General features: G+C 37.8%; 1 protein-coding gene across 1 annotated transcript in view; it reads left to right on the top strand.

Annotated features, from left to right (window-relative positions):
• Positions 1 to 23,443, top strand: part of LOC126473925 (zinc finger CCCH domain-containing protein 15 homolog) — a 43,170-nt gene extending 19,727 nt beyond the window's left edge. Inside the window, exons 4-7 of the mRNA XM_050101284.1 lie at positions 2,145 to 2,471; positions 11,918 to 12,040; positions 18,142 to 18,274; positions 21,410 to 23,443. Of these exons, the coding sequence (XP_049957241.1) occupies positions 2,145 to 2,471; positions 11,918 to 12,040; positions 18,142 to 18,274; positions 21,410 to 21,519 (693 nt within the window). The 3' untranslated portion in view covers positions 21,520 to 23,443. The remainder of the gene's footprint in view (positions 1 to 2,144; positions 2,472 to 11,917; positions 12,041 to 18,141; positions 18,275 to 21,409) is intronic.
• The last annotated feature ends 1,598 nt before the right edge of the window (positions 23,444 to 25,041 follow it).

Genomic DNA, 25,041 nt, shown 5'->3' with positions numbered 1-25,041 from the left:
GAACAGCTCGTTGTGCTAGTGCTGACCTCTCTTGGTGATTCCGAGAACTTTTCAAACCACCTTCATGTAAAGTTGATTAAGATGAGCAGGAAGGACATTATAGGTTTAGAATTGGGTGGTCTGTGACTGAGAAAATGTTCAGCAGCAGACGATCATGCACATCATGGATATTGGTATAGAGGGAAGTGGCATCAATGGTGACAGTCAAGGTGTTTGGTGGGATTGGGACTGTCACAGGTTTCAGGCAATTTAAGAAATGGTTGTTGTCTTTAACGTAGGAGGAAAGTCCTTCTACTATGGGTTGCAGGTGTTGATCTACTAAAGCAGATATACTTTTGAAGCTAGCAACAGTGGGGTGGCCAGGGTAATTGTGTTTGTGGATCTGCGGAAGAAGTTAAAAAGTGGGGTGGGTGTGGTTTGGGTTGGGTAAGTTCTATGGATTGAGTGTTAGTCCTAATGGATTGAGGCTTTAGTCCTTGTGAGGGACCTGGGGTAAAAAGTAGGAACTACAGTTTTAATCACAGGGATGGGATCTTGATGGCAGATGCTATGTAGAGGTGCCAGACAGCTGGCATAGATCTCCACCTACATAGCCCCATTGGTCGGTCAAGTATGTCAGTGGTAGATCCCTAGTCCCCTGGGATGATAATGATGGAGTCACCAGTGTTTAGATAACAAAAAGCCTGGAGTTCTGCAGAGCACAGGTTAGCGTCATGTTGTAGGGACCTGAAGAATGGTTGTGAAGCAGTGTTGGATATGAGGAATTCTTGGAAGGAATGATTTTGAGGTAGTGGTAATGGATCAAGTTAGGATCATTGTCGGAGCTGTTCAAGACAAGGTTCAATGTCAGCGTTACTTTTGGTACGGTTTTGGGATTCAGTAAGGATGATACAGATAATTCAGAAAAGGAGAGTGCTTTAGATGAGAAGTTGAGAACACTTTACTATTGTGAATGGTTCTAGGGATTATGTGTTATCATTGGAGTGGAGGCAGTATTGAAGGCTAGGGGATGTTAAGGAGGTTGGCCAAGCTCAGTTTGTAGAAGAGTGATGGTGGTTGATGGTGTGGCTGTCTAGGTGTTGTCAACTTTTATGTAGCTTATGTAGCTGTACAAAAAATCAATGAAATGAATGCATTATTATTTCTGATAAAACAAGACATTTTCCACCAGATTTGATGTGAGTGGCGAGTTTCTTAAAGCATATACTTCGCAGTGGAATGAGAATGAAGATTTGGTCAACATTCCACACCAATAAACTATAATTTGTAAACAATAAGGCAGAAAGAGGCATCAAGCCCATTGTGGGCTACAATAAATTATTTGTAAAAGATGACAAACAGAAGTAGTATCTGCTTCACATTTTATCTGAGTATCATCATAAGCTTTTAGGTATAAAAAAGAGAAGTTATCAAAGACTTTGGTTTTGTAAAAGAGATTTTAATTTTCTCATCATTTTTGCCTCTGAGATGTACAGTTTTAGATTGAATTATTAAACTTAATACAGTAAAAATTTTTATTTAGCTGAAAGTAATTGGTTAATCAGCTACTTCAGTGGTTTTTTTTAGGTAAAAATAAATGAGTTATATTTGCACCCCATCCCGCCACCACCAAATTAGGGACCTAGGGATGTGGCTTCTCATTTTTGTTTGGTGCTCAAATTACATGCAACTTATTATTTTCTTGTAACAGAACCAGACTAGCACAAAGAAGACCTTGAAAAATGCGAACCACACTAATGGTAGAATAATCATTCTTGCTTGGTTGCATATAATACAACTATTGTACGTGGCACTCTAGTATTCTTAGTTATCAGTACTTTTAAATTACTGTGTCATAGTTATGTTGTGATTGCTGGGGGGGGGGGGGGCTGAAAATATTGTGATACTACTTTTTCTTCCCTTTTTAAGTTTTTAAAGCTATAACTATTAAAGAAATTAGAATGTTGGCAGATGTTATTTGATGAGGAAATTAAGACTTCAAGTTGAGGGATGAGATCTGTGTACACCTGTGGAATTGAGTGAATTATCATTTAGGGTTCAACTCCCTGTGTTTATCTTGCTGGACAATTTTGCATAGTTCCTTAGTTGCTTAGTTGTCTATATTTGTGCTAGTGTTCATGTTGCACATTTAATTCCTCTTGCAGATATGTAAGTACTTCATAGATGCCCTGGAGAAGAGCAAATACGGATGGTTTTGGCAGTGTCCAAATGGCACAGGCTGCATTTATAGGCATGCACTGCCACCAGGTTTCGTATTGAAGAAAGATAAAAAGAAAGAAGACAAAAAAGATGAGATTTCATTAGAAGATCTGATAGAGCGAGAGAGAGCAGCGCTTGGTGCACCTTTAACGAAAATAACTTTACAAACTTTTACCACTTGGAAGAAACGTAAACTGAAGGAAAAGAAGGAAGCTGCATTGAAAGAGGAAGAGAAGAAAAGAATAGACTTCAAAGCTGGACGCCAGATTGGTGTAAGTTGTTATTTCAATCTTTCGTTACTGTACTTCAGTTATCAAAGCATTAGCATTTTGCTCCATTTTAAATTCAAAATGAAAATTTCCTGTGACAGCAGTAGGATTGTATTGTAGTTCATACCTATAGAATTTGTTTTCATACATTCTTTGGATCATTTTACATGTTGATAACACTGCTGCTTATCTAGATTTGCACACATAATTTGACAGTGTGACAAGCTCTTTGGTATTTGTCAATACGAAAAATTATATTAAAATATAGTCAGTAATAGGTTGTCCTAAAACAGAATTACAGGGCATTTTTAAAATGACTTTACCCAACATTCAACTATAGTCTTCAAACAAGTTTTGTAGGAAAGTAGGTAAAGTTGTGATGGACACTGTACACTAGTACGAATCGCATTGTTACAAATGCTAGTGATGATTGTAGCAAAAATGGCTGCCTTCACTGATCAGATTGTGCTTGCTACATGCTTTGGTTTGAGAAATCGAAGGCTATGACAACTATGCAATATAGTTTTTGCGCCCAGTACACTAAAGATCATCCCAATAGGACTACCATTAAGGTAGTGTTTTATTGAAACTGATTGATTGCTCGATAAGCCATAAAAAAAAAGAAGTCCTGAGTATGGCCACGTAATTGTAGAGCAAGTGAGTTAGAACGTTGTTAACCAACTTACGAAATCAACTTGCCGCGTTTCTCATACACTGAGTGTCCCACATGTGGCTGCTGTGTGTTAAAAAGACATTTGCGTCTCAAACTGTACAAATTAACAGTGCTGCAAGAGCTGAAAGACACTGATAGGATTGCATGGAAAGGCTTTTGTGGGGAATGTTACATTGGATGATCGGATGAAGATAAAGGTTTCATTGGAAACATCTTTAGTGATGAGCCAACTTTTCACTTAAGTGCTAAAGTTAATGACACATATGTAGGATTTGGGGCAATGAAAATGCACAACAAACCTGGGAACATCTTCATGATAGTCCAAAAGTTACCACCTTTTGCGCATTGAGCAAGAACAAAATTTACAGCACTTTCTTTTCCCAGGGGAATGCAATCAACAGAGTAGTGACTTAACAAGGTAGGAAAATGTTTTTTGTTCCAGTCTTTGATCACAATATCAATTCTTTTGATGATGACCAGTTTCAGTCCGTAATGACCATCCTCAGATCAACAATATACAAATATATGCACCTAGTGAGCAGTGTGTCTTTCAATACAATACAATACAATACAGCAATACGTATCACAGTATACTATCATACAACCAGGGAAATGTACAGATAAAATACGGTAAAACGTACCTTTTCTAACCATGTCCTAAAGTGATAAGGCCATAATGGCATCGTCAAAACATATAAATATAGTCAGCACAGTATTGTCACATAGTTCTAAAATAAGTTGTAGAATAGGCCACATTATCCAGAGTCATTATTGCTACTTGCTACTGAAGTACAGTAGCTACCAGAAATCTGTTTGCCTACATCCTACCTAGGTGTTGCTACTGTGAGCTTGGATGTAATCATCATTTATGCAAAAAACGTAATCTGATAAAAACACATTAGGTAAAATACATGTAGCGGACTTTTAAATATTGATAACTATCATAGAAACAAAGTGTGATGCAGCAAAAGACGAATACAATTACCCATATAAAATTATTAAACATAAATATATGAAGATAATAGGTCCAACCCTTTTAAGGTGAATTTATGGTCAAAAATTGATGTACGTAATGCATTGCGTGTAGCAACCTATAAATTACCTATAAAGATAAATGTCTATATGACAGCTGAAAAACGACTGATCAATGATCAGCGCCCTCTGTTGGGTCGGCCACCAGGATGTTATGTTGGCTTGCACCGATCATAAGGACTTACACTAGAGGGCTTTACATACATTGTGATATGTCTCCCACAGAAAAGTTTAAACAATGTATTACCAGTCAATAAATAAAATTATATGATCTGGCCATACATTCCATGAATAGGTAGGACATAGTCAGTTACAGGATTAGAGTGACTAATGTATGGAAGTAAAGCAAATGCCTACTGTTCTCGACATACGGAAAAGGAAAACATAGAGACTCTACATACTGTAGAGAAGACATGTTATGTTGCATATAGGCACAAATGAAAAGAACTTGCACAAAGCTTTCAGCCACAACCTTCATCAGCAAAAGAGAAACACACACCATTCATACACACAGGCAAGCAAGCCACACACACACACACACACACACACACACACACACACACACACACACACACATTACCACCAACTCCTGCAGCTCAGGCCAGAATGTGTATTTAGATACGTTGGATCACTTTTTAATTCCACTGATTGATGAGGCTAACCAAGAATACAGCATCCATTTGCTCCAGTTTGGTAACCCCACTGCACTGTCTCACCAACACCTGAGATTTCCTCAATGACCCCTTTCCAGATAAATTTATTGGTCTAGATGAACCAATTGAATGGCCTCAACATTCATCGGACCTGATGTTAAACAGGGTACAGTTTAGGAGACTGAAGTCAAACAACGAATTGAATGCATGTGTTAAGTTCCTTAAAATTCACAAATTTTGTTCATAACTAAATACAGTTCACTGGTGCTATCTTCCAAACAGTTTGGTGCCATTTTAATTATTGCTCGAGCCCGCAGTAGCGATACGAAACACGCAATAAATTTTATTAAAAGTTGTTGAAGGCTGAAGGACATCGATTGATACTCAGCAAATCGATCAGAAACTAAGTCCCATTGGCGTCCCAAAACACAGTTTGGAATGATCAGAAATAAACAGGCCAACAGTAGCATTTCAGCTGCTTAGTGTGGGGGCATCCAAATGGAAACAATCCCACAGCTATGATTTTTGCAGCAAACTCCCATTTGCTTCCAAAAACAGTCACCAAAAGACACAACACATGAAAAAACACAAGTTCCTACTGTGTTCCACACCGAAAATATCCTAAATCCGTATTCTTCATGAAAAAGTTTATCTTCCACTTGCGCACACACGCGGAATTCAGTGAAGTAAAACACTTCTGGAGCCACAAAATTATCACCAAAGTGTCACATTGATAACACAAGTCCAGCGTCAGCAAAGGTGCACAGAACTCTTTTGGAGCTCTGTGTCAGCTATGCTTAAATACTCTCAATCTGAAATTCCATTTACCACTTCATTGCACAACTTTTACATAGAAGAGCAGTCTTAATTCTGTTTGCACCATTATATGCACACTCAGATTCTCATCAAAAAACATACATTACACAAATTTGTAGGTGCAATAGTTCACCCAGAATTAATGTTTTAATGTTTTGCAATTATCTTTGCAGAGTGCGCAAATAGCTTTTGTCCACTTGTGCCGCAAAGTAATATCACAGTTCTTTTTAAGGCACAGTTTCCATACAGATTTGAAGCACTCTTTTTGATACACTGATCAGAATTTACATATATACGAAGATTAAACAAATACGGGCAAAACTATGAAAAAAATTATTAATGAACAAAGACAACATATCATAATAATTACAAGTATTGAAAACTAATCATGGTGAAATGTGTATAATGACACCCACTATCATACACTGCCTTGCTGTTTTAATTCATTATTAGCAACCAATTAATGAAACTGGTGTTTTACCAGTGAAATATTAATGCTGCAAATTATACAAGTATGTCAGTCATTGCATTTCGATGAGACCTTTAAAATAAGCACTCGCACTGCTCTGTATCTGCATTGGTTCAAAAGTTATAAATTATTCAGTAAATTGCACATGTTGCAGATTTGTTCGTTTAATATCTTTTGATGTAAAATTCATATAAATCATGTCAAAATCTTGACTAATCAAACTCCTCTTTCATTTGGTGCATCATACTTTGTTGTACTAATCTGTGCTTGCATGTAATCAATGCAAACTTGGATAAAGCATTGTCTTAAAGCTGTGTACTGGAACTGGATAAACCCTTGTGGCGTCTCGTAACTGCCAGCCGCTTGAAACTGATAGGTCCACATAGAGTGATCTGCCGCTGACCACTCACTCCCTGCCGTTTTGCCTCACCGGCCTCCATGCCCACACCCTCTAAGTGCGACCCATAATCAAACTTCTCTCTCCAAATGACAACAAATCACACAGAACCATGTTTGCACCATGCTTACCAGCTACTCTATTAGAGTATAAAGCAATAATCTACAGTGCTATTGAACAAGTTACACTTCAAATGCAGCAGTGAGTGTAATAAGAAAGTGTAGTACATTAATTAAGAAACACAAAATTCAGGAACCTGAGGTCTTCAGTAGCATCTAATGTTTTGTAGCTCAGAAAAAGTACCATTGTGTATATTATGTCCGAATTATATCAGTTATGCCACTACTCTGGCCAGGCTATTGAGTGCTGTGTCCCTCCATTCCCTCACTGCACCTGGCTGTAAAAGCAGCATCCCCCTCTGTCGTCCACTGATGACAGGGCTCCCTCTAGCTAGAAATCTACAGACCACAGACCCAACACCCGCCAATGGCTGGAGGAACCGAACACCACCCAATAGCTGGAGGAACCTCAAACTGCAAGTCCCAGGGCTACTCGCTCGCCTTCTGTTCCACAATCTAAGTTGCTGTCCAAGAAATCAGTTTCATTGGTCACCATTCTCCAAAACTTAGTTTACCGTGCCCAGGCACAGCACAATTTAATGATGTTGAAGAGTAGACTGAAGTTTAAGAGAATTGCCCTGGAGAATCTTTGTGGAAAGAAGAGGAATACTGAAGCACTGATCAATAATGAGATTAATTTGAAATTCTCTTAGGGTGTAAATACTGCAGTACTGAATACCGCAGTGGACAGTTTAGTTGAAGAGGAACGGATATCTTTCGAAAGGGAAATCACAAAGGTGAAACAAACATAGGTACTGCTTTGCCTGCACCTTGTGGGGTGGTGATCACAACACTCCAATATTTACCGGGCCTTTGTATGATCCCACCTGGACTATGTTTGCCAGGTTTACAGCTCAGTGTTCTTTCAGCTTTGAAATTATTGGACCCAGTACATCAGCATGGAGTAAGTGTATGTTTCCAGGTACTTTTGATATTAGTCCCATAGGCAGATCTTATCTCTTCAATTCCAACAGTATCAGCTCTTGCTCACTTACGCATTAACCATATGACAGTTTGCTAATTGTGTGACCTATTTAACTCTTTTTTCATACAGTGGATTTTGACCCTCTGGCGCTTGCCCTAGAACAAATTAGGACCAATCTGTTTCAAACACTTTACATTTCAGTTACCCCCATGGCCTTTTGGCTCTGTTCTTCTCAGTTTTTCAAGAGCATCAGAGTGCTGCTATCATTCAAACTGATGTCCTCAATTCATTGGTAGGGCAGGATATCTCCCAACAGTCTGGAGTAACATTGACTGCTGGGAACATGAAGTATTTTTACAACAAAGTTGATAGGTATTAACAGAGTTCTATGTTCTATTAAGCAGGCTTCCCTCAACCTCATTTTAATTTGCTATAATGCAATGAATAGTCTTTGAGCTAATATTGTTGTTACTCTTTCCACCCTAATATATATGATGTTCACGACCTTGTCTCTGACAGTTGTACTGCCTGCTGAGCTCTCTTTCTCTAGGTCTCATGTGGATAACCTGGAGAAGGAACTGGCTAGCCTTTGGCTAAATAGCTGACTAATCATCTAACAAATGCTTTGATGATCTTTGCTGTGGTTTCTCTGGTGCAGAGATGGAGAGTCTAGTGAGCTACTGCCTCTGCCCTCTACCACCTATTCTCCTCCCATTCCTCCCAGATTAAATTCGTCGGTACAGACAGTAGCTCAGATCCTAGTGGACTGATCTCCTCCTCTGGCTCCAGAGATAAAAGAATGGCCTCTGAATTGTTTGCCTCTGATGATAAGACACAACATATGGACAATTTAACTCTTTCTTTGCCCCTCAGAAAGTTCTTTCTATTCTCAAATCTAACATTTTTAAACTGTTTTTGGGTTGAGGTTAAACTGGTTGGCAATGGAGTGTCTGCTGTATGTTGGGCCTGGGGTGGGGGGCTGATCAACCCTACCTCCTCCACCAGCCGTCCTGATCACCTCTTTTTGCTCTTTCTTTAATTACTCTTTGATACAGTTAGACATTCTTGTGCTGCACCTTATATTACTGTGTTGGGAGTGCCCTCCGCAGATAAAGGGTGCATACACTCTAGGCCAGTGGATGGCAACCATCCACTTCGTCGGTTGAGATTTGTTCAGTGTGTACAGGCAGCAAATCGGAGCCAACAAAGTGACTGCTGGTCTTGGTTGCAATCCCGATTGCTGGCGGTAACATCAGAGCTTTGGTGGTGGGTTGACTGTGGGACCTCTCTGCTAGTATGGCCACCAGGTTGAATGTTCATTGGTTTGTTAGTGTTTTTTTTTTATGTCTGATTGGTGTGTATTAATTGTGTTTAAAAATACTGGAGTACATAGTGGAATATGGACAGCATTAAAGCTGATAGTTTTGACATAAATATGAATGTTTATGGGACCCTAAGATCTGGGATTATAAAAACAAACTGAAAAGGTTAGACTCCTGCTGGGAAATAAGTAAGCTGCTATAAAATAATCTCCACAATGTGAAAAAGATATGTAATTTTTATCGACATTTTTTTTGCCGTGTATGGCAAAGGGAAACAAACAAAAATAAGAGTGCCCATTAATGTTTCTGGTGCAGGTACAGCTCCCCTAAAAGAGGTGTCATCGTAGGAAACTTAAGGTGTACACAATTCAATAACAATTTGCTATCTGTAGCTTTCGTTCAGAAAAAAATATGAAATAGTCCATATTCGAAGTCGGCTTTAAGGTCAGTCAATTTTGTCCCTCCACACTGTTTCTACTCTTTGAGAGAGGTCATGGATCAGCATTGTTTCTTCTTCTTCTTTTCCTAATGACCAGATTGTTGCAGTAAAATAAATGTTGCAAATGTGACAACTGCTAAACCCTCCTCTTCTCTCATAACATCTGCCAGTAAAATTGTAATTAGAATGCTGCTTTAAAATTATAACAAAATGGAAGCACTGTTGACAAGTTATCGGAGCCAACTGTGCTTACACATGGTCAAATTACTTTTTCACAACCCCTTACTCTGGTGAGGATGAGAGGCCAAACATAAATGCAGTGGCAACAAACATTTCCAGATCCAATGGCTTTTGTTTCTTGGTCTAGTGTGTGTGCTGCTTAACACCCCAATGAAGGCAGTACCTTAAAGATTATGTATCCTTTACACTATCTGATTATGAAAGGATAGTTAAATAAGTTTTTAATGCTTCCTCTGAGAGAGTGGATTCTGTTCCCATCTTGAACCCTTTGACTACACAGGGATGGGTGAGGGAACGTTGTCACAGGGTCACTTCCTGCCACATGCTGAGCTAGGAGGGGCTGGGGGAGGGGGACATCTCTGCTGTCGACTGTGCATAGCCACCTTCCGATGTGATCATTTCTCTCATCTTGTTTTACTGTTGCTTGTCCTACTGCTGTTCATTATGTTTTCAGTCTTTTCCCCTTCACTATTACAGATCTTGTCTCCATCCAGCTAGGAGGATTTTTTTATTCCCTAACTGTCTTATCCCTGTGTTGGCAGAGGGGTCATATGTGGGGGAGTCGCCTCTCACTGTAGTTGAGCCCTCATCTGCTCTGTGCCCTGAAGACCATCCTGGCCTGTATTTTTTTTGTCTCTTATGCAATTATTTCTCATCATTGGTATCAATACTCCTTTCAGGGCCTTGATTTTTACCACTTGTACATACTATCACAGTTTCATCAAATTTCTGGCTTATGTCACTAAGGTTGGTATTACACTGTCAGATTTCTTTGGCAAAGAAATTTGATCAAATATTCATCTTATTTCTTTGATGTGGTGCAACAAGGGTTATCACAATGTCATCAAATATTTCATCATAGTTCCTTCAGAATTGCTGGTGTGTAGTAACAGAAGAACTGCATGATATTAACTACGAAGTTGCTATTTTAAATGCTGTTAGTTTCATACTTGCCAGTCACTAAACAGGGCAGTGATTTTCCCTATACAAATATGAATTGCAGTTAAACTAAGATCCCCCCCCCCCCTCCTGCTAATGTTTGCCCATAATAATAACTGATTGTGAGTATATCTGCTTGCTTGCTAAGTAATAGTAATTTTTTTAAATTCTGATTGTAGTTTTCTCAAATTTCTTCACAGATTTCAGACTCATTTTAGTAAATTCAAAAATAGGCATGATTTTTTTCATTCTTGGACATGAGCTGCTGGATATTCCTTATAAAAGACCTTAAGGTTTTGTTCTTGCTTATACGCATTGCATGTACCTATCAAGTTTGTCTTTCCCGGCTCCAACATGTAGTCCTATACCATGCCCACCTGTGAAAGTTTCTTCTTTACCTACATTTCTTAACCTACAGCTAGTACTTATCCCATTACAGTTACCAAAAAACTCAATTCCTGTTCACTCTCGGCTACTACTGCTGCATCATCAATGAATTGTGTGCTGCTGATTTTCTGTTCTTGACAAGTAACAGTAATTCTTTGCTTCAATATTATGAAATGAAAGTTACCACTCACCATATAGCAGAGATGCTGAGTCGCAGACAGGCACAACAAAAAGACTGCGTATTTGTGACTCAGTGTCTCCGGTATATGGTGAGTGGCAGTTTCCTTTTCATAATATTGTTACATTCCATCCTGGATTTCCCATTGTTTAATTCTTTGCTTCCCTATTCAATGAAAAATTAACATCAGTGGTGGCAATAGAACTTGCCTACATCTTTTATGGTTTTGACTTCATTTACGAGTTGCCAGTGCGGACTATTTTAATTTGTTTTGGAGAGAGAGAGAGAGTGGATTTCCATCTCCCTGCCTAAAAAGAAAAATTATTCCAGATTGTAAAACACCTTTCCATAATCATAGCACCACTATGAAACAAAATGTGATCACCTTTGCATGTTCACCAGGCTTCTCCACAACACATATGCCACACACAGTCATTTCGCAATATGTTTATACATCCCAGCCACTTGTAGTAAACAGGAGACTGTCACTTTCTATGATAAAATCTAAGGTAACGTACTAGATTTGATCAAATAAATTTTATGAAGGGCAACATTTGACATAATCCTGTTGTAGTGGCAGGCAGTTTAAAAACTGCTTGCGACAAAGTTTCTGAGGATTGTTTTTAACCATGACTTTAAAGTCCACTGTATTTGATACAGTGAGTATATAACAACACAGAATTTATACAAGTAAAAAAAAAAAAATTAAGCCTCCTGCTCACTGAGCTGTGTTACTGTAGAACATTTACTTCATGTCAGTGACATTTAAGCGCAGCTAATACTGTTGTATTAATCCAGTGGGGAACAAAATGTGATTGTTCTTTCTGTTGCATGTCACATAAACTGTTTTTATTTTATAGATGTCGGGAAGAGAGATGTTTTATTTCAACCCTGAGCTCGCAGCGGCTGATCAATGTGAAGAAGGTGATGAAGCATTTGACAGTTATAATTTGCAAGAAGAGGATGAACAGAGAAATATTGAGGTAAGACTAATTAGTTTGTGTAATGTAGCTTAAGTTGTCCCATACTTTTCTCATACTCCTTTCTTTTACCACAGATGCTGTTTGGATTGAGTATGATCCAATAATAATACAAATTGAAAAGAAATTGTACTACTTACACTGTGTGAAGGAAAACGCATATATATAGTTGGGGGGGGGGGGCTATGTTTATCATTTGTGTATTGTGCGTACTTTCTACTTTCAGATTATAGAACAACTTGTGTCTTTTTTAAAACTTAGGCTGTTATTGGGGCTTTAACATGGGACTGTTTGTATGGTTAAAAAGGTTTGAGTGTTTTCAAAATATGGAGAGTTATTCTGTCAGTAACGTGTCTACAATCAGATAGGTCCCTGCAAACCAGCCAGACAGTATCTCGTGACACTCCATCACTGCCTAGTCCCTTTCTTTATTAATTCACATTGTGATCACTGTAGTGTAGAAGTTGGCATCTTGAGCTACTAATGTAAAGTTCTAGAGTTCAGTCCCATTCAGTGTCAAGTTCTTGTATAAGAAAATATTCTGTGAGGTGATGAAAGACTGCTCTAATAAGAATGAATCATCCTCATCCTGCCACTGGCTTTTTTAAGACCGTGACTGCTAAAGAAGGCTCAGTTCACTCTTTTCCTGAAGATGCAAAATGTCTCCTAAATATATGTATCAGGCATTATCAATTTCATTAAAAAGAGAAGCTAATGGAACCAGAGCATTGAAGTCACAATTGTGAAGCAGGACGACATAGTTTTCTGAATTAATCTCACATTAGTCAAGTTGTTCACTTAAAGCAAATGTAGAGAAAAACTTGACCCATTTTTCTGGATCTCAGGATAAAGATTTATCAGGAAGGGCTTCAGTCAATCTAGCTGTTAATTACTAAATTGATGATAGGTGAAGTTCTTGGTAGCGTATCCAACCATTAATTCGTAAGTTTACGTTCCTATATCATAATTCTATATTAGGGAAGTATAAATAATGCCTGAGACAATCAGAGAATAACTGAAAGTGAAGTGAGATGACAAGTTAATAGTGAATGGAATATTATAGTATGGTCAGAAAGGAAGGTAGAATATCTGGTAGCTGTCACATTCAGTGGCTGCTGGTACAGTAACTTACAATGTAGAGGAAGTTGTACAAGCCTTTGAATATTTAACTGTTTGTGTGATTTTGGAGATAAATCAAAACTACAAACTTTATAACTGAAAAGAATATCATTCTGAAAGTAAGGTTGAATCAGGTTATAAAGATTTTAAATATGTAAAGAAAGGAAATGATGCTGTAGGTATTACACCCTGCAACCATTCACCCTGGCACACCATCATTTGCGAGTAACTGATGAAAAATTTTTGGAATTTTATGTGATGCTCTCTGTTTTAAAATAGCAGTGTTTTACAAACTAGTTGTGTAGTCTAATGGTTATAGTATCATCTGCAATAGATTGTGGTTTCAAATATTGTTAGGTGCTTTGAAATCTTTTGGTTTTGAATCTTCATTGAAATGATTTTGACAGTTACTTGTATTCAGTTAATTGGTTTTAATGTAAATTTTTTATTTCTATTCCTTTGTCGTGTCATTTTAATCACTGTATTAACATTTTCAATTGCGCTCATTGTTAATTCCCGTTATTTTACAGTTGGAATCTTTGTGCATGTGAAGTTAATTATTCAAATATTTAAGCATTTGAAAATGAAAATCTATTCTTTTAAAAAGCAAAAGATGAAATACAACAATGGAAAACCCAGTATGAAAAGGATAGTTCGTACTCACCATATAGTGGAGATGATGAGTCACAGATAGGCACAACAAAAAGAATGTGCGCGCATGTGTGAGTGTGTGTATGACACACACACACACACACACACACACACACACACACACACACACACACACACACACAAATTCAGTCTTTATTCCCTCTGATCACTAGGTCGTCTGCAAAGGTCATCACAGTATTATTCACTTGTCCATTTTGTCATTCATGGCAACCACAAAAAGTAAGGGTGACAGTGCCAACCCTTGTTTTAAACCATTCTCTTCTTTATTCAAACTGTTGCATGATCTGCTGTAAATAGGTTTTACTTCCATTTTATATTCCTTTCACATTGTTAGTTGTGCATTACTGTAAACCTGTGTTCTCTTGGGCATCCACACCTTACTGGTTAATACTCTGCGTCACACCGTCTGGTAGGTTATCAGCAAATCTTGCCTGTACTCGTTATGTTCCTCCTGTAGCTCCTTTACCTCAAATAATTGTCTGTTGTTGACCTTCACAGCCTAATTATAAGCTGCTGTTCCTCCTTTTTCTTCTCAGTGCTGTCCCTTATTCTCATTTGTAGAAATCCAATATTTTCACACATAAGCAAATCATACAGGTAATGTTGTTGTTATAAGAGAAAAATTAAACAGTAACAGCCCCTGTGCCACCCATACTGAATATGTACACAGCAACCATACAAGACAGACAAATGATGTACATGCACGACAGACAGGTATAGCCCTATTACAGAAAGGCATACTGTGTCCCAGTGTCAAACTGTGTAATGAATGTATTACCCAAATCCACAAAAAATAATAACGGATAGAAACATTGTCAAGTTAATCGTTTTGATTACTTGCTCAAGCACTGTTTCTTTACTGTAAGGGAGTACCTAGAAAAACAAAACTGTTTTACCAGTTAAGCATATAGAGCAATAAAAATTGTGTAATATCATTGTCCACTAAAATGATATGTAAAAAAATTCGAGAAATGTGTTTAGTAATTAACCTTGTAGCAGGCGTGCTGACTTTCGTAAGATCAGAGAGTGCACAGTACACTCTGCACGCATGTAAACAATAGCTATCTTTATTACCAAGGTAAACTGCATGAACAAAATTACAGTTTAACCTTAAGTCAATTAAACAATAATGCTATAAACTAACAGTATATGAGCTAAGTAATTGTTTAACTAAACAATAATAAAATAAACCTTCCTTTGTTGCTACTCGCAAGTGTTACCCCACAGTAATGACTAACTCAAAGCGCTAAACAGTGCAGTTACGTCAGATCCCTGCCAACCGCTCGTGTGGTTACTATTTATCTCGTAAATAACAGCCTCATTGTGGGATTGTGCTATTAGCTTGGAATCTACGTCATTTCCTTGCACCGATTGTAAATTTTTTCTAGCCTGGCTTTCTGTTTATTTTATTACTGCTGCTCACTTGGACGTATGATAACAACTTATTATTGTGTCAGCTGAAGCAATAATGAAGGAATAGGTGTGGGCTTGCAACTGTAAAATAAACAGTACTAAATAATGTTATATGTGATTGGCACACTTTATGTACAGGTGTGCTCGATCAAGGGTTAAGGAATATTCCAATGTCTTTTGTACATTGTACAGTCATAGATTCACAGGCCCAATAAATAAATAAAAAAATTAAATAAATAGAAAAGTTAGCCCTCTGAGTTCTTAATTGCACATTGTTTCCTTTCTTCCAGTCTTTAGTAATTGTCTCCACCCTCCAAACTACCATCATCACATCGTATAGCCACTTCATTTTCTCCTTAACTCAAAAGTTGACTCTAGCCTCTTGATGCTCTTTTATCTTCTGCTAAGTGTGATTTCATGCTTAAACTCATGTCTCAGTTGTCCTCTCTGTCTTCCCTCCACCAATTCCTCGATCACAGCAATAAGCTGGAATGAACAGTGGAATAGGTAGTTAACCATGTTCCTCCTCTTAGCAGTGGTGTTTGGAGTAGGCTTCTTGTCTCCTGCTTCTTGCTCTTTTTAGACACCATCAGTAGATGGTATCTTTAATATCGCATCTCAACTTTCGAGCATGTGAGTTTCTGGCCCACACAAACATAAGCTCCAAATGTAGCTCCGTAAGAATTGTTTCTTAGTATTCACAGAAACACTATTAGATTATAGTAGTTTTCACCTCTTGATAAGTGATTCATTTGCCTGGCTGTTCTGTTTTTAACATTTAGATGTGATCAATATGGTGAAGCATCTTTTAGAGCTCATCTTCATTTCATCCTAATAATACAATGTCATCTGCAAAACAGATCATTCTCAAGCAGTCTTTATTAATTGTTTTCCAATTACTACTGGTTATTGAGAATTCCTTAATTGTGATTTCTCTGTGTTAATCAAATAATAGTGGAGAGAAACCATGCCCTGTCTTACTCATTTTAATATCTTATCGTATGGTCTATTGTCCTACTGCTTCCGTATAGTTCCAGCTGCTCTTAACATTTCTGTTGTCTCTTTATCCATACTTGATGCTTTTCATAGTGCCTAGTGCAGATTCTAATTCTGTCAAAGTCAAATCCTTTTCCTTCTCTTTCCCTAGATTGTTATCCATTTCTTCCTTGGGCATCTCGTAATCAGTGATCCATTCTAGATCTAAAAGGACTTTGGAGCTCTCTTTCTACATTACTTCGCCTTTTCTTATAGTTTACTTTTGTTCCATTTACATCCACAGCATAGTGGAATTTTTACACACCTTTGCTCTTTGCATTCACATTTTCCTCCTCTCCTCTGCTATTATATTCTTGGTTTGCTTCTTGGTAATGTATTCATCCCTTGCATCTTGTGAACTTTGATGAAACCTTACTGTAAATGCTCTGTACTTCTCCTGCCATTCTTCTTTAACTCGATTGTTCACTTAGCTGTTCACATCCATCCTTAATGGTTGCTTGTTCTTCCACAAAAAGATAATATAGCTTCAACAATGGTTGACTTAAACTTCTTCCATTCCTCTTATAATGTTCTGGGTTCATCTACTGTGGCCTCTAACCTGATTCTGTAGGTGCTACCTTCACACCAGTGATGTGCCTCTTCAGTTTCCTGTCAAAGACAGTGCAGTAGTCCACAGCATACGTCCTTTTCCATTTGCAGCTGTACTATGGTTTTGTATGAGCCTATCATTTCTTGTACCAAGAATTGCCAGTAACCAACTCATTTCTCTTACAGGGATTTAATTTTGTCTTCTTGGTTTGTGCTAACCCCTCCTTTTGCCAATATCACATGGTATCCATTTGTTTGTGTGCCAGCTTGGGCATTCAGGTCACCAGTGATGGTTGTTTTCTGGAAATTTATCTGTTTTTGCGTTTCCTCCTCAAAGTTCACTCTCTTCCAGAATTGGGTAACCAACTTGTGAAGTGTATAGCTGCAGTATATCAAAACTCCATCCCTTGACTGGTAATCTTCATTCTGTAATTTATTCCTATAACTTCCTCTTTAAGTCCATTTCTCCAGACTACCCCTGGTTCGTTTCTCTTTTCTTACTCATTTCCACTCCAGTATAGCTGGAACATTTGCTTAGCTCTTTTCCTTCTTTGGTAGAATCGGCAAAACAATAGTCTTGACATTTACCATGGATTTGATGCGGTTGCTTTGAGTGTCTGCCTCAGTCAATCGTGTAATGTGATTTTGTATATGTCTCAATGGCAGTGCCTCAGTGTCATCACAGCTCCACAGACTGTTCATCTACAACTGTCTGTGGTTCAGAGTTGAAAGCTGGCAACAGCACTGCAAACTTCAGGGATCTTTTTTCGCTGACTGTACTATAGTTTCTTTCACCTTGTCTGTATGAATCTTACCATGGTCAAGTTTTCTTTTTTCCAACAAATCTACAGTTTCTTTTGTTTTCCCTGTCAAAAGTCTGTAGGCCTAGTGCTCCTGTTACCAGTCCATTTCCATACCTATGTCTGTTTCCTTTAGATTCAGCCTTTCCAAGATTTGTTTGTGATTTGAAAAAAATACATGATCCAGTACTGGCATGCTGGGTGTAACGTAGTTTCACCAGAGCCATGTCACTGAGTTTCTGCGGAGCCTTCACAACTACTGTAATAGTCAGTAAGAGCATGTCACTCTAACAGGCATTCCGGTACTTCATACTTAAAGGTGGGGTTGGATTTACGAAAGACTAGACTTTAGTACTAATGTATACATAGTGATTTGAAGAGAGTAATACTATCCTTAGCTCTTTGGCAATTTTATTTCCATGGTAATATACCTTATACTGTCATATTTAAGAAATAGATCTACTTTACACAAATTATGCTACAGCTGCAACTTAAAAAATTCCTCGCATTTTGCAGTACCGCGAAATACGGCTTGATTTCCTGGGACTGGAAGCACAAGAGGTTGACGGAACTGGAACGCAAGCCAAGGAAGATAGGCTGAAGCAGGCTGCTGCAGAGCACATATCTACAAATGGTTATATAAATGAAGGTATTTATAGATCATTGAGTCCAATTTATACAAAATTTATATCATTTTGGTAGTCAAAAAATTTCAAGCTATAATTCAGTCAGAGTTGACCATTTTCTAAATAGCTAGGAGGATCATTTTCTCCTGTGAAACACCATTATGATTGCATAAACAATATCCAGGATTGGTTTTCAGTATCAACTAAAACACTCTAAATTTTTTTATGTACATGATAAAAGGTGCTGGTTGCTTGTGGTTCAAGGAGAATTAGAATAGGTATACATTCCTAATTGCATGACAGTTACAGAAAACATGAAAGTTTCATTTCTGAGAAATTTTTATTCTTAGAGTACTTGAAGCACAGTGAATCCAGTAGTTTATTCCCACATGCTAGTTAGCCTATGAAATAAGAGATCACAGCTTTTAAAGGATTCATTGAATTCTGCCAAGTGCCTTGTGATTTAGTTATGTTTTTTCAGTACACCGTCCTCTGCTGTAGGTTACACAACTACCTGGTAAAATATATGTATCACCTCTGATGTGTGAAACTGTGGTAACTAGGTAATTGTATTTCCATTGTAGTCCATGGAAACAAAGGCTGATTTTGCTACTTATCAACAGGGAATTGAAGAGAGTGTGTAAAAGTGGCAGATATGGTAGTAGGAAGGTGTAATTTGGCTAAAGATCTACGTCCGTGCTCCTTAAGCAAACTTAGTGTAGAGTACTTTGAGAACAACTATCATTTCCCTCCTTTTCCGTTCTGCTCGCAAATGAAGTGCCTGAAGAACTACTATCATCAGGCATCCATAGCTGTTCGAATTTCTCTTATTGTACATGAGAAATGTGTAGGAGGAAGTAATATGTTGCTCAAATCATCTTGGATATGTAATTGATAAATTTTAACAGTAAACATCTGAGTGATGCCCAGTACCCCTTTCGCAGCTTCATCCAATAGAATTGGATCTTCATCTCTGTGATCCTCTCCTTTGTATCTTCTGTCTCCTTTATTAATCATACATGGTAAGGGTCCCTGCCTGACTGACAAACCATACTCACCAGTCGGTGAAACCACAGGTTTATAAGCAACCCCTTTCATGGAGTAATAAATTTCCTTGCAAACTATTATAAGGACCTGCCTGGTAATTTTGTGTACCCAGTGAGGGGGCAGGAAAGGCCAGCTGTCCTCTCCGTACAGGAAAAGAAGACTTCACAAACTGAACTCGCATCCTCCCCACCAGAAGACAGGCAGATGTATTACAGTGAAGAAAACTAGAACATCTAATGGGTACTGACTAGTAGCAGGTGTACCCAGACGCATTTTTTTATGACAATCTCAAAACCATTTCGTCATTTCTTGGGGAACTAATAAGCAGGTGGTGCCTCACAGCCTGCAAAACTTTAAAGAACATCATCATCTCAGAAATAAACTAGTGATTGAACAAAAAAAAGATTTATTACAAATTACAATTGTCATGTCGTCATAAAATGTCAGTACAGTATACATACTGAATATAGTACTATGCCATCAATAGTAAAATATTAATTTTTGGATTCTGTAATAGTCATAACCGTTGAGGAATATCACATAGCATCACACTTGTGACACTTGTATTGTTTCAGTCTTTCAGATGTGATTCACGCAGACTGACAATACCATATGACTTACATAGTCATGCTGTCTTATGATCTTTCATCACTGGTTATAATAAACCACCACGTAGTATTATCTATGTTAGGTATGTTGGATTGACATTGAATGTTACATGATAATCTGTAGGATCAAAACTGATAGTGAATAAAATGTTTTTGTTCATTCTGCAGCTTGTCTTGGTGAATATGTTGTTCGTTAAATACTGTGATTTCTTTCTCTTCTTGCCTTCCTTTAAATTACCAAGGTGTCTTTTCAGGTATTATAGAGTGGAGCACACTCTTCTGTGAGAAATACTTTATTTATTTATTTACTTACTTATTTTCTCCCATTCAAAAAATCCCCATCCACTCATCCATATTCAGGTTTTTCTATGTATTCCATATTCATTAAAAGTGGATGCTGGGATATTAACATCTAAATACATGCTCTGCAAGCCACCATAGAGTATGTGGTGGAGGGTACCTTGTACCACTACGTGTCACTTCCTTTCATTTTCCACTTGCAAATGGACCAAGGAAAAGAGACTGCCTATATGAATCTGTACAAGCCAGAATTTCTCATATATTCATGATTTCTATGCAAAATATATGTTGGCTGTTGTAGAATCTTTCTGCAATCAGTTGAAATGTCAGTTCGCTAAATATTCTTGATGGTGTTCCTCAAAAAGAATTCCATCTACCATCCATGGAGTTCCATTTGTGTTTCCAAAGCATCTCTATAATACTTGCATGTTGATAAAACCTACTGGTAACAAATCTAGCAGCCCATCTTTGAATTGTTTTGATGTCTTCCTTTAATCCAACCTTGTGGGGATTCCAAACACTTGAGCAGTACTCAAGAATGGGTCACTCTAGTGTTCTATATGCAGTCTCCTTTATAAATTACCACTTTCCTAAAATTCTTCCATTAAATGGAAGTCAACCATTCACCTTTCCATTACCATCCTCATGTGCTCACTGCATTTGACATGGCCTGCAACTTTATGCCTAGACATTTAATTGGCATGACTGTGTCAAGTAGCACATTACTAATGCAGTATTTGTATATTGTGGGCTTGTTTTTCCTACTCATCTGCATTTCTTTTAATTTTTCTACCTTTAGAGGTAGTTGTCATACATTGCACAAGCTAGAAATTTTGTCTAACTTTACCAATGACACCTTCCTGTACATCACTGCATCATCAGCGAGTGCCACCCATGGCTGCACACCCTGACCATCAGATCATTTGTGTATATAATGAATAAAAGCAGTCCTATCACTCTTCCCTGGGCATTCCTGATGATTTCCTTATTTCTGATTGAATAAGTCCATGACTAGTTGCTGATATACCCACTTGTAACCCTGGTGCTTGTGTCTAGTTTCTCCTACAGTTGCTTTGTTACTGTGGTGATGTCTGACATGTTATTTAGCAGTGGTCTATACCATTTGCTAAGTTTTGTTTATTTTGCCCCCATTTATATGTTCATAATGAAAATATATTAAACAAACACTGACTTCTTCCACAGGTGACAATGAGGCTTCAGCAGTTCCTATTAATGAAAGTCTTTTCCTTGATGATGATGAAGACCTGGAGGCTCTTGAGGCTGAACTGAATGCATTGGAAATGGAACACTGACCTTGGAATGGTGTCAACTCATTCATTGCCCTGAAATCGTAGCATATGTATATTTGTTTATATACCTTATATTTCTGCTGAGTTGACACTGTAACAGATCACTCCGATTCTACTGCAGCATTAAAGAAATGTTGTGAAAGGTGGCAGTAACAGTTTGTAGTTTTTATTTATCCAATGTTCTTAGATGATTACAAACATGTTCAGACCTGCCATTCATCAGTTTTGTTGTGTTGTGTGATACAGCTATCTAATGCAAACTATGACTGAATGTAAATGTTTGACATCCTCTTGAACACTTTCCGTGCTTAACAAATTGAAATAAATAACGTAGTAGCAATTACATTTTATGTTCACCCTCTAGTTCTGTTCAGTTCTGTGAAAAGAATCTAGTGTCTAAAATTAAGAGATACACTTCTTATTTTGGCTTGTATTTTTTTAATACAGTTTGATTTTAAACAGAAGTAGTAAAATAATTTCAATACAGAAGTTTATTAAATATTTATGTTATTTTTATATCAATGCTGTTTTAGTTTTGTGAGTTAAAAGTGCAGCTTAATTATTCTTGATACTCAAAAGTGTACTAGTACTGGAAACAAATTGTTTGTCAGTTAATTATGTATGAGATGTGATTTAAAAAAATGGGAGTTCTTGTTTTTCTTAAAGAATAGTTATTCTACAACAACTTTATCCCCTTCAAAGTAATTATCCTCAGATATCACACACTTGTGCCAGTGCTGTGTCCAATCTTGGAAGCACTTCTGAAACTCACTTTTCATTATGGTGTTCATCTCATTCAGCAGTTCTGTTTTTATCTCATCATTTGTGGCAAAACATGTCTTTTCATGATTCTCTTCAGACTCTGGAATAAAAAGAAGTCACATGGTACAATATCTGGCAAATATGGTGGTTCAGGAAACATAACAGTTTTGTTTTTTGCCAAAAAAAATCATGAACAAGCATTAAGGTGTGACTTGGGAGTTGGAGCATTCTCGCGATACTGTTTCCATGAGTGGTTCCACACATTTCTGGTCGTTTTCTTTGGATTGCTTCACCCAAACAACACTTAATTTCCAGGAAGTATTCCTTATTGACCATATGACCATACAACAACAAATTGTGATGTACTATCCCATTGTAATTGAAGAAAACAGCAAGAACAACCTTCACCTGTGATGGAACTTGCCAATTTTTTTTCAGTCTTGGCTCATCAGGTAGTTTTCATGGGGACAATTTGGCCTTGGTTTTGACATCGTACCCCTATACCCATGTTTCATCACCTATTGTAACCTTCTTTAGAAGTTCTGGATCATTGTTGACTTCATTCAGCAATTCCTGAGCGATGTCTATGCAATGTCAGTTTTGCTCAAAATTCAACAATTTTGGAACAAACTTTGCTGCTACATGTTTCATTCCCAAGATAACTGAAAAAATTGCTGGTCATGAGCCAAAGGATATTTCGACATAATCATAATCAGTAACCCCTCGGATGGTGATTTGGCAGTTTTGCAAATCACTTTCTTTACTTCTTCCACATTGTTGTCCATAAGTGATTTGCTGGGAGGTCGACTGTTATGTTCAACATCTTCTCGACCTCTTTGAAACGTTTATACCTCACATAAACCTTTTCAACTGTCATCAATAAACTAAATGTTCAAAGCAGCTGAAAATGCAAATGGACATCAGGAACATGTGTACCAACAAGATAAAGAGATTTGCAAATCAGGTGTAGAAAGCATGTGAAATTAAAGAATTTCTGTTACTTTTTGATCACATCTCGTTTCTTTACAGTGTTTTCCATTTTGTTCCTTAATCTGTTCTGAACTTATTGTTTTATTTATATTATTAAGGAAATACTGATGGCCATAACCAGCAATTGTAACATTCAGATGTAAAAAAAAAAGTAAACCAGTCATCAATCTGAAAATTAGTTGGAGCACAAAAGTGCCGTACTAAGCATATTTTTGTCTGAGTTTACACATTCTTCCCTTCCTTCCAGCTGGTAGTTACCTCAGCCAACCTGTTGCAGATAGACCTGCTCTTTAATGTTTAGTCCAAACTGCAGTGTGTATTTGTGTTCACACACACACACACACACACACACACACACACACACACACCTATTGGCAGCTTTGAAAACTGCAGTTAAAAAGGTGTACAACTAATAAGTTATTGAACCCTATAGTAACGTAGATTACTAGTTTGTGAGTCACTGAAGGTATGACCTGTTAAAAAATGGTGATTGGGTGAGAAGACTGTGAAGCAGTGACAGAGTATTTGGACCCCAGATGGAGAGTGAATGGTAGCTGTGGCAAATTTAAAACTATGTAAATGGTTTCAGTGGAAATAAGCAAAAGTAAATTTGTTTGCTATCCTTTGTGTGGCCTGGTGATTGTTTAATGTTTAATGTGTTGTTGAGTGAGGTTCATTCTGGCATGTGTTTCTGTGTCTGTGCACAGTCTTGTTTCATTACGCTCTTTCCTCACTTTTACAATGAACAGGAATCTGTCTTTTGACTAGGTAATTCTACAGTTTCTCTCCAATGAAAGCTGTTTTAGTTTTTTTTTCTCTCCTAACCCCATTTTTTCCATGGTTTTTATGTGCAAAAAGTGACTGCCTGTACATCTCATTACACACCCTAGTATATTTTCGTGCTCCCTACACATGATATGGCAACGGCCTTGCTGTAGTGGATACACCGGTTCTCATGAGGTCACCAAAGTTAAGCGCTGCCAGGCGTGGTCGGCACTTGGATGGGTGACCATCCAGGCCACCATGCGCTGTTGCCATTTTTCGGGGTGCACTCAGCCTCGTGATGCCAGTTGAGGAGCTACTCGACCGAATAGTAGCGGCTTCGGTCAAGAATACCATCACAACGACTGGGAGAGTGGTGTGCTGACCCCACACCCTTCCTATCCGTATACTCCACTGAGGATGACACGGCGGTCGGATGGTCCTGGTAGGCCACTCATGGCCTGAAGATGGAGTGCTTTTTTTTTACTCATGATATACGACAGAGACAGTCTTCCTCAAATACCGATTGTGTAAATTAACCCAAGAGTGTTTCGTGGGAATGATGTTGAGATTCCCATTTGAGTTCTCTTAGCATCTTTTGCATATCCTAAATTCTATTTGACTTGTGTCATGCCTATTGACAAGTACTCAAAACACAGCATCAGCAAACAAGCATTTTGTATGCAGTTTCCTTTACAGGCGAGTTACACTTGCCCTGAATCCTCCAAATAAATTTTCCAGGCAGTATGCAATGTCATAGAGATGAGGTTCTGTGAGCACTTCTTGTCTTGATCACTTCGCATTTCACGAAATTTATTCATAAATTAGTTTTGCTTTCCATGGTAAGCATTTCTCAGGTTTGTTCAGTTTCATATCACTTTGTGGTATTTAAATGATGGTCACCAAAGGCACCTTGCAGCACCAATTTCAATGTGATGGTGATGAGCCTTGTAAAACTTTTTCTTTCCTCACTGATCCTGTCCTAAAGGAGATAGTTTCAGCAACATCTTT

This window comes from Schistocerca serialis, chromosome 4 (assembly GCF_023864345.2).
Source record: "Schistocerca serialis cubense isolate TAMUIC-IGC-003099 chromosome 4, iqSchSeri2.2, whole genome shotgun sequence".
Taxonomy (NCBI): Eukaryota; Metazoa; Arthropoda; class Insecta; order Orthoptera; family Acrididae; genus Schistocerca; species Schistocerca serialis.
This window is presented reverse-complemented; position numbering and strand designations above follow the sequence as displayed.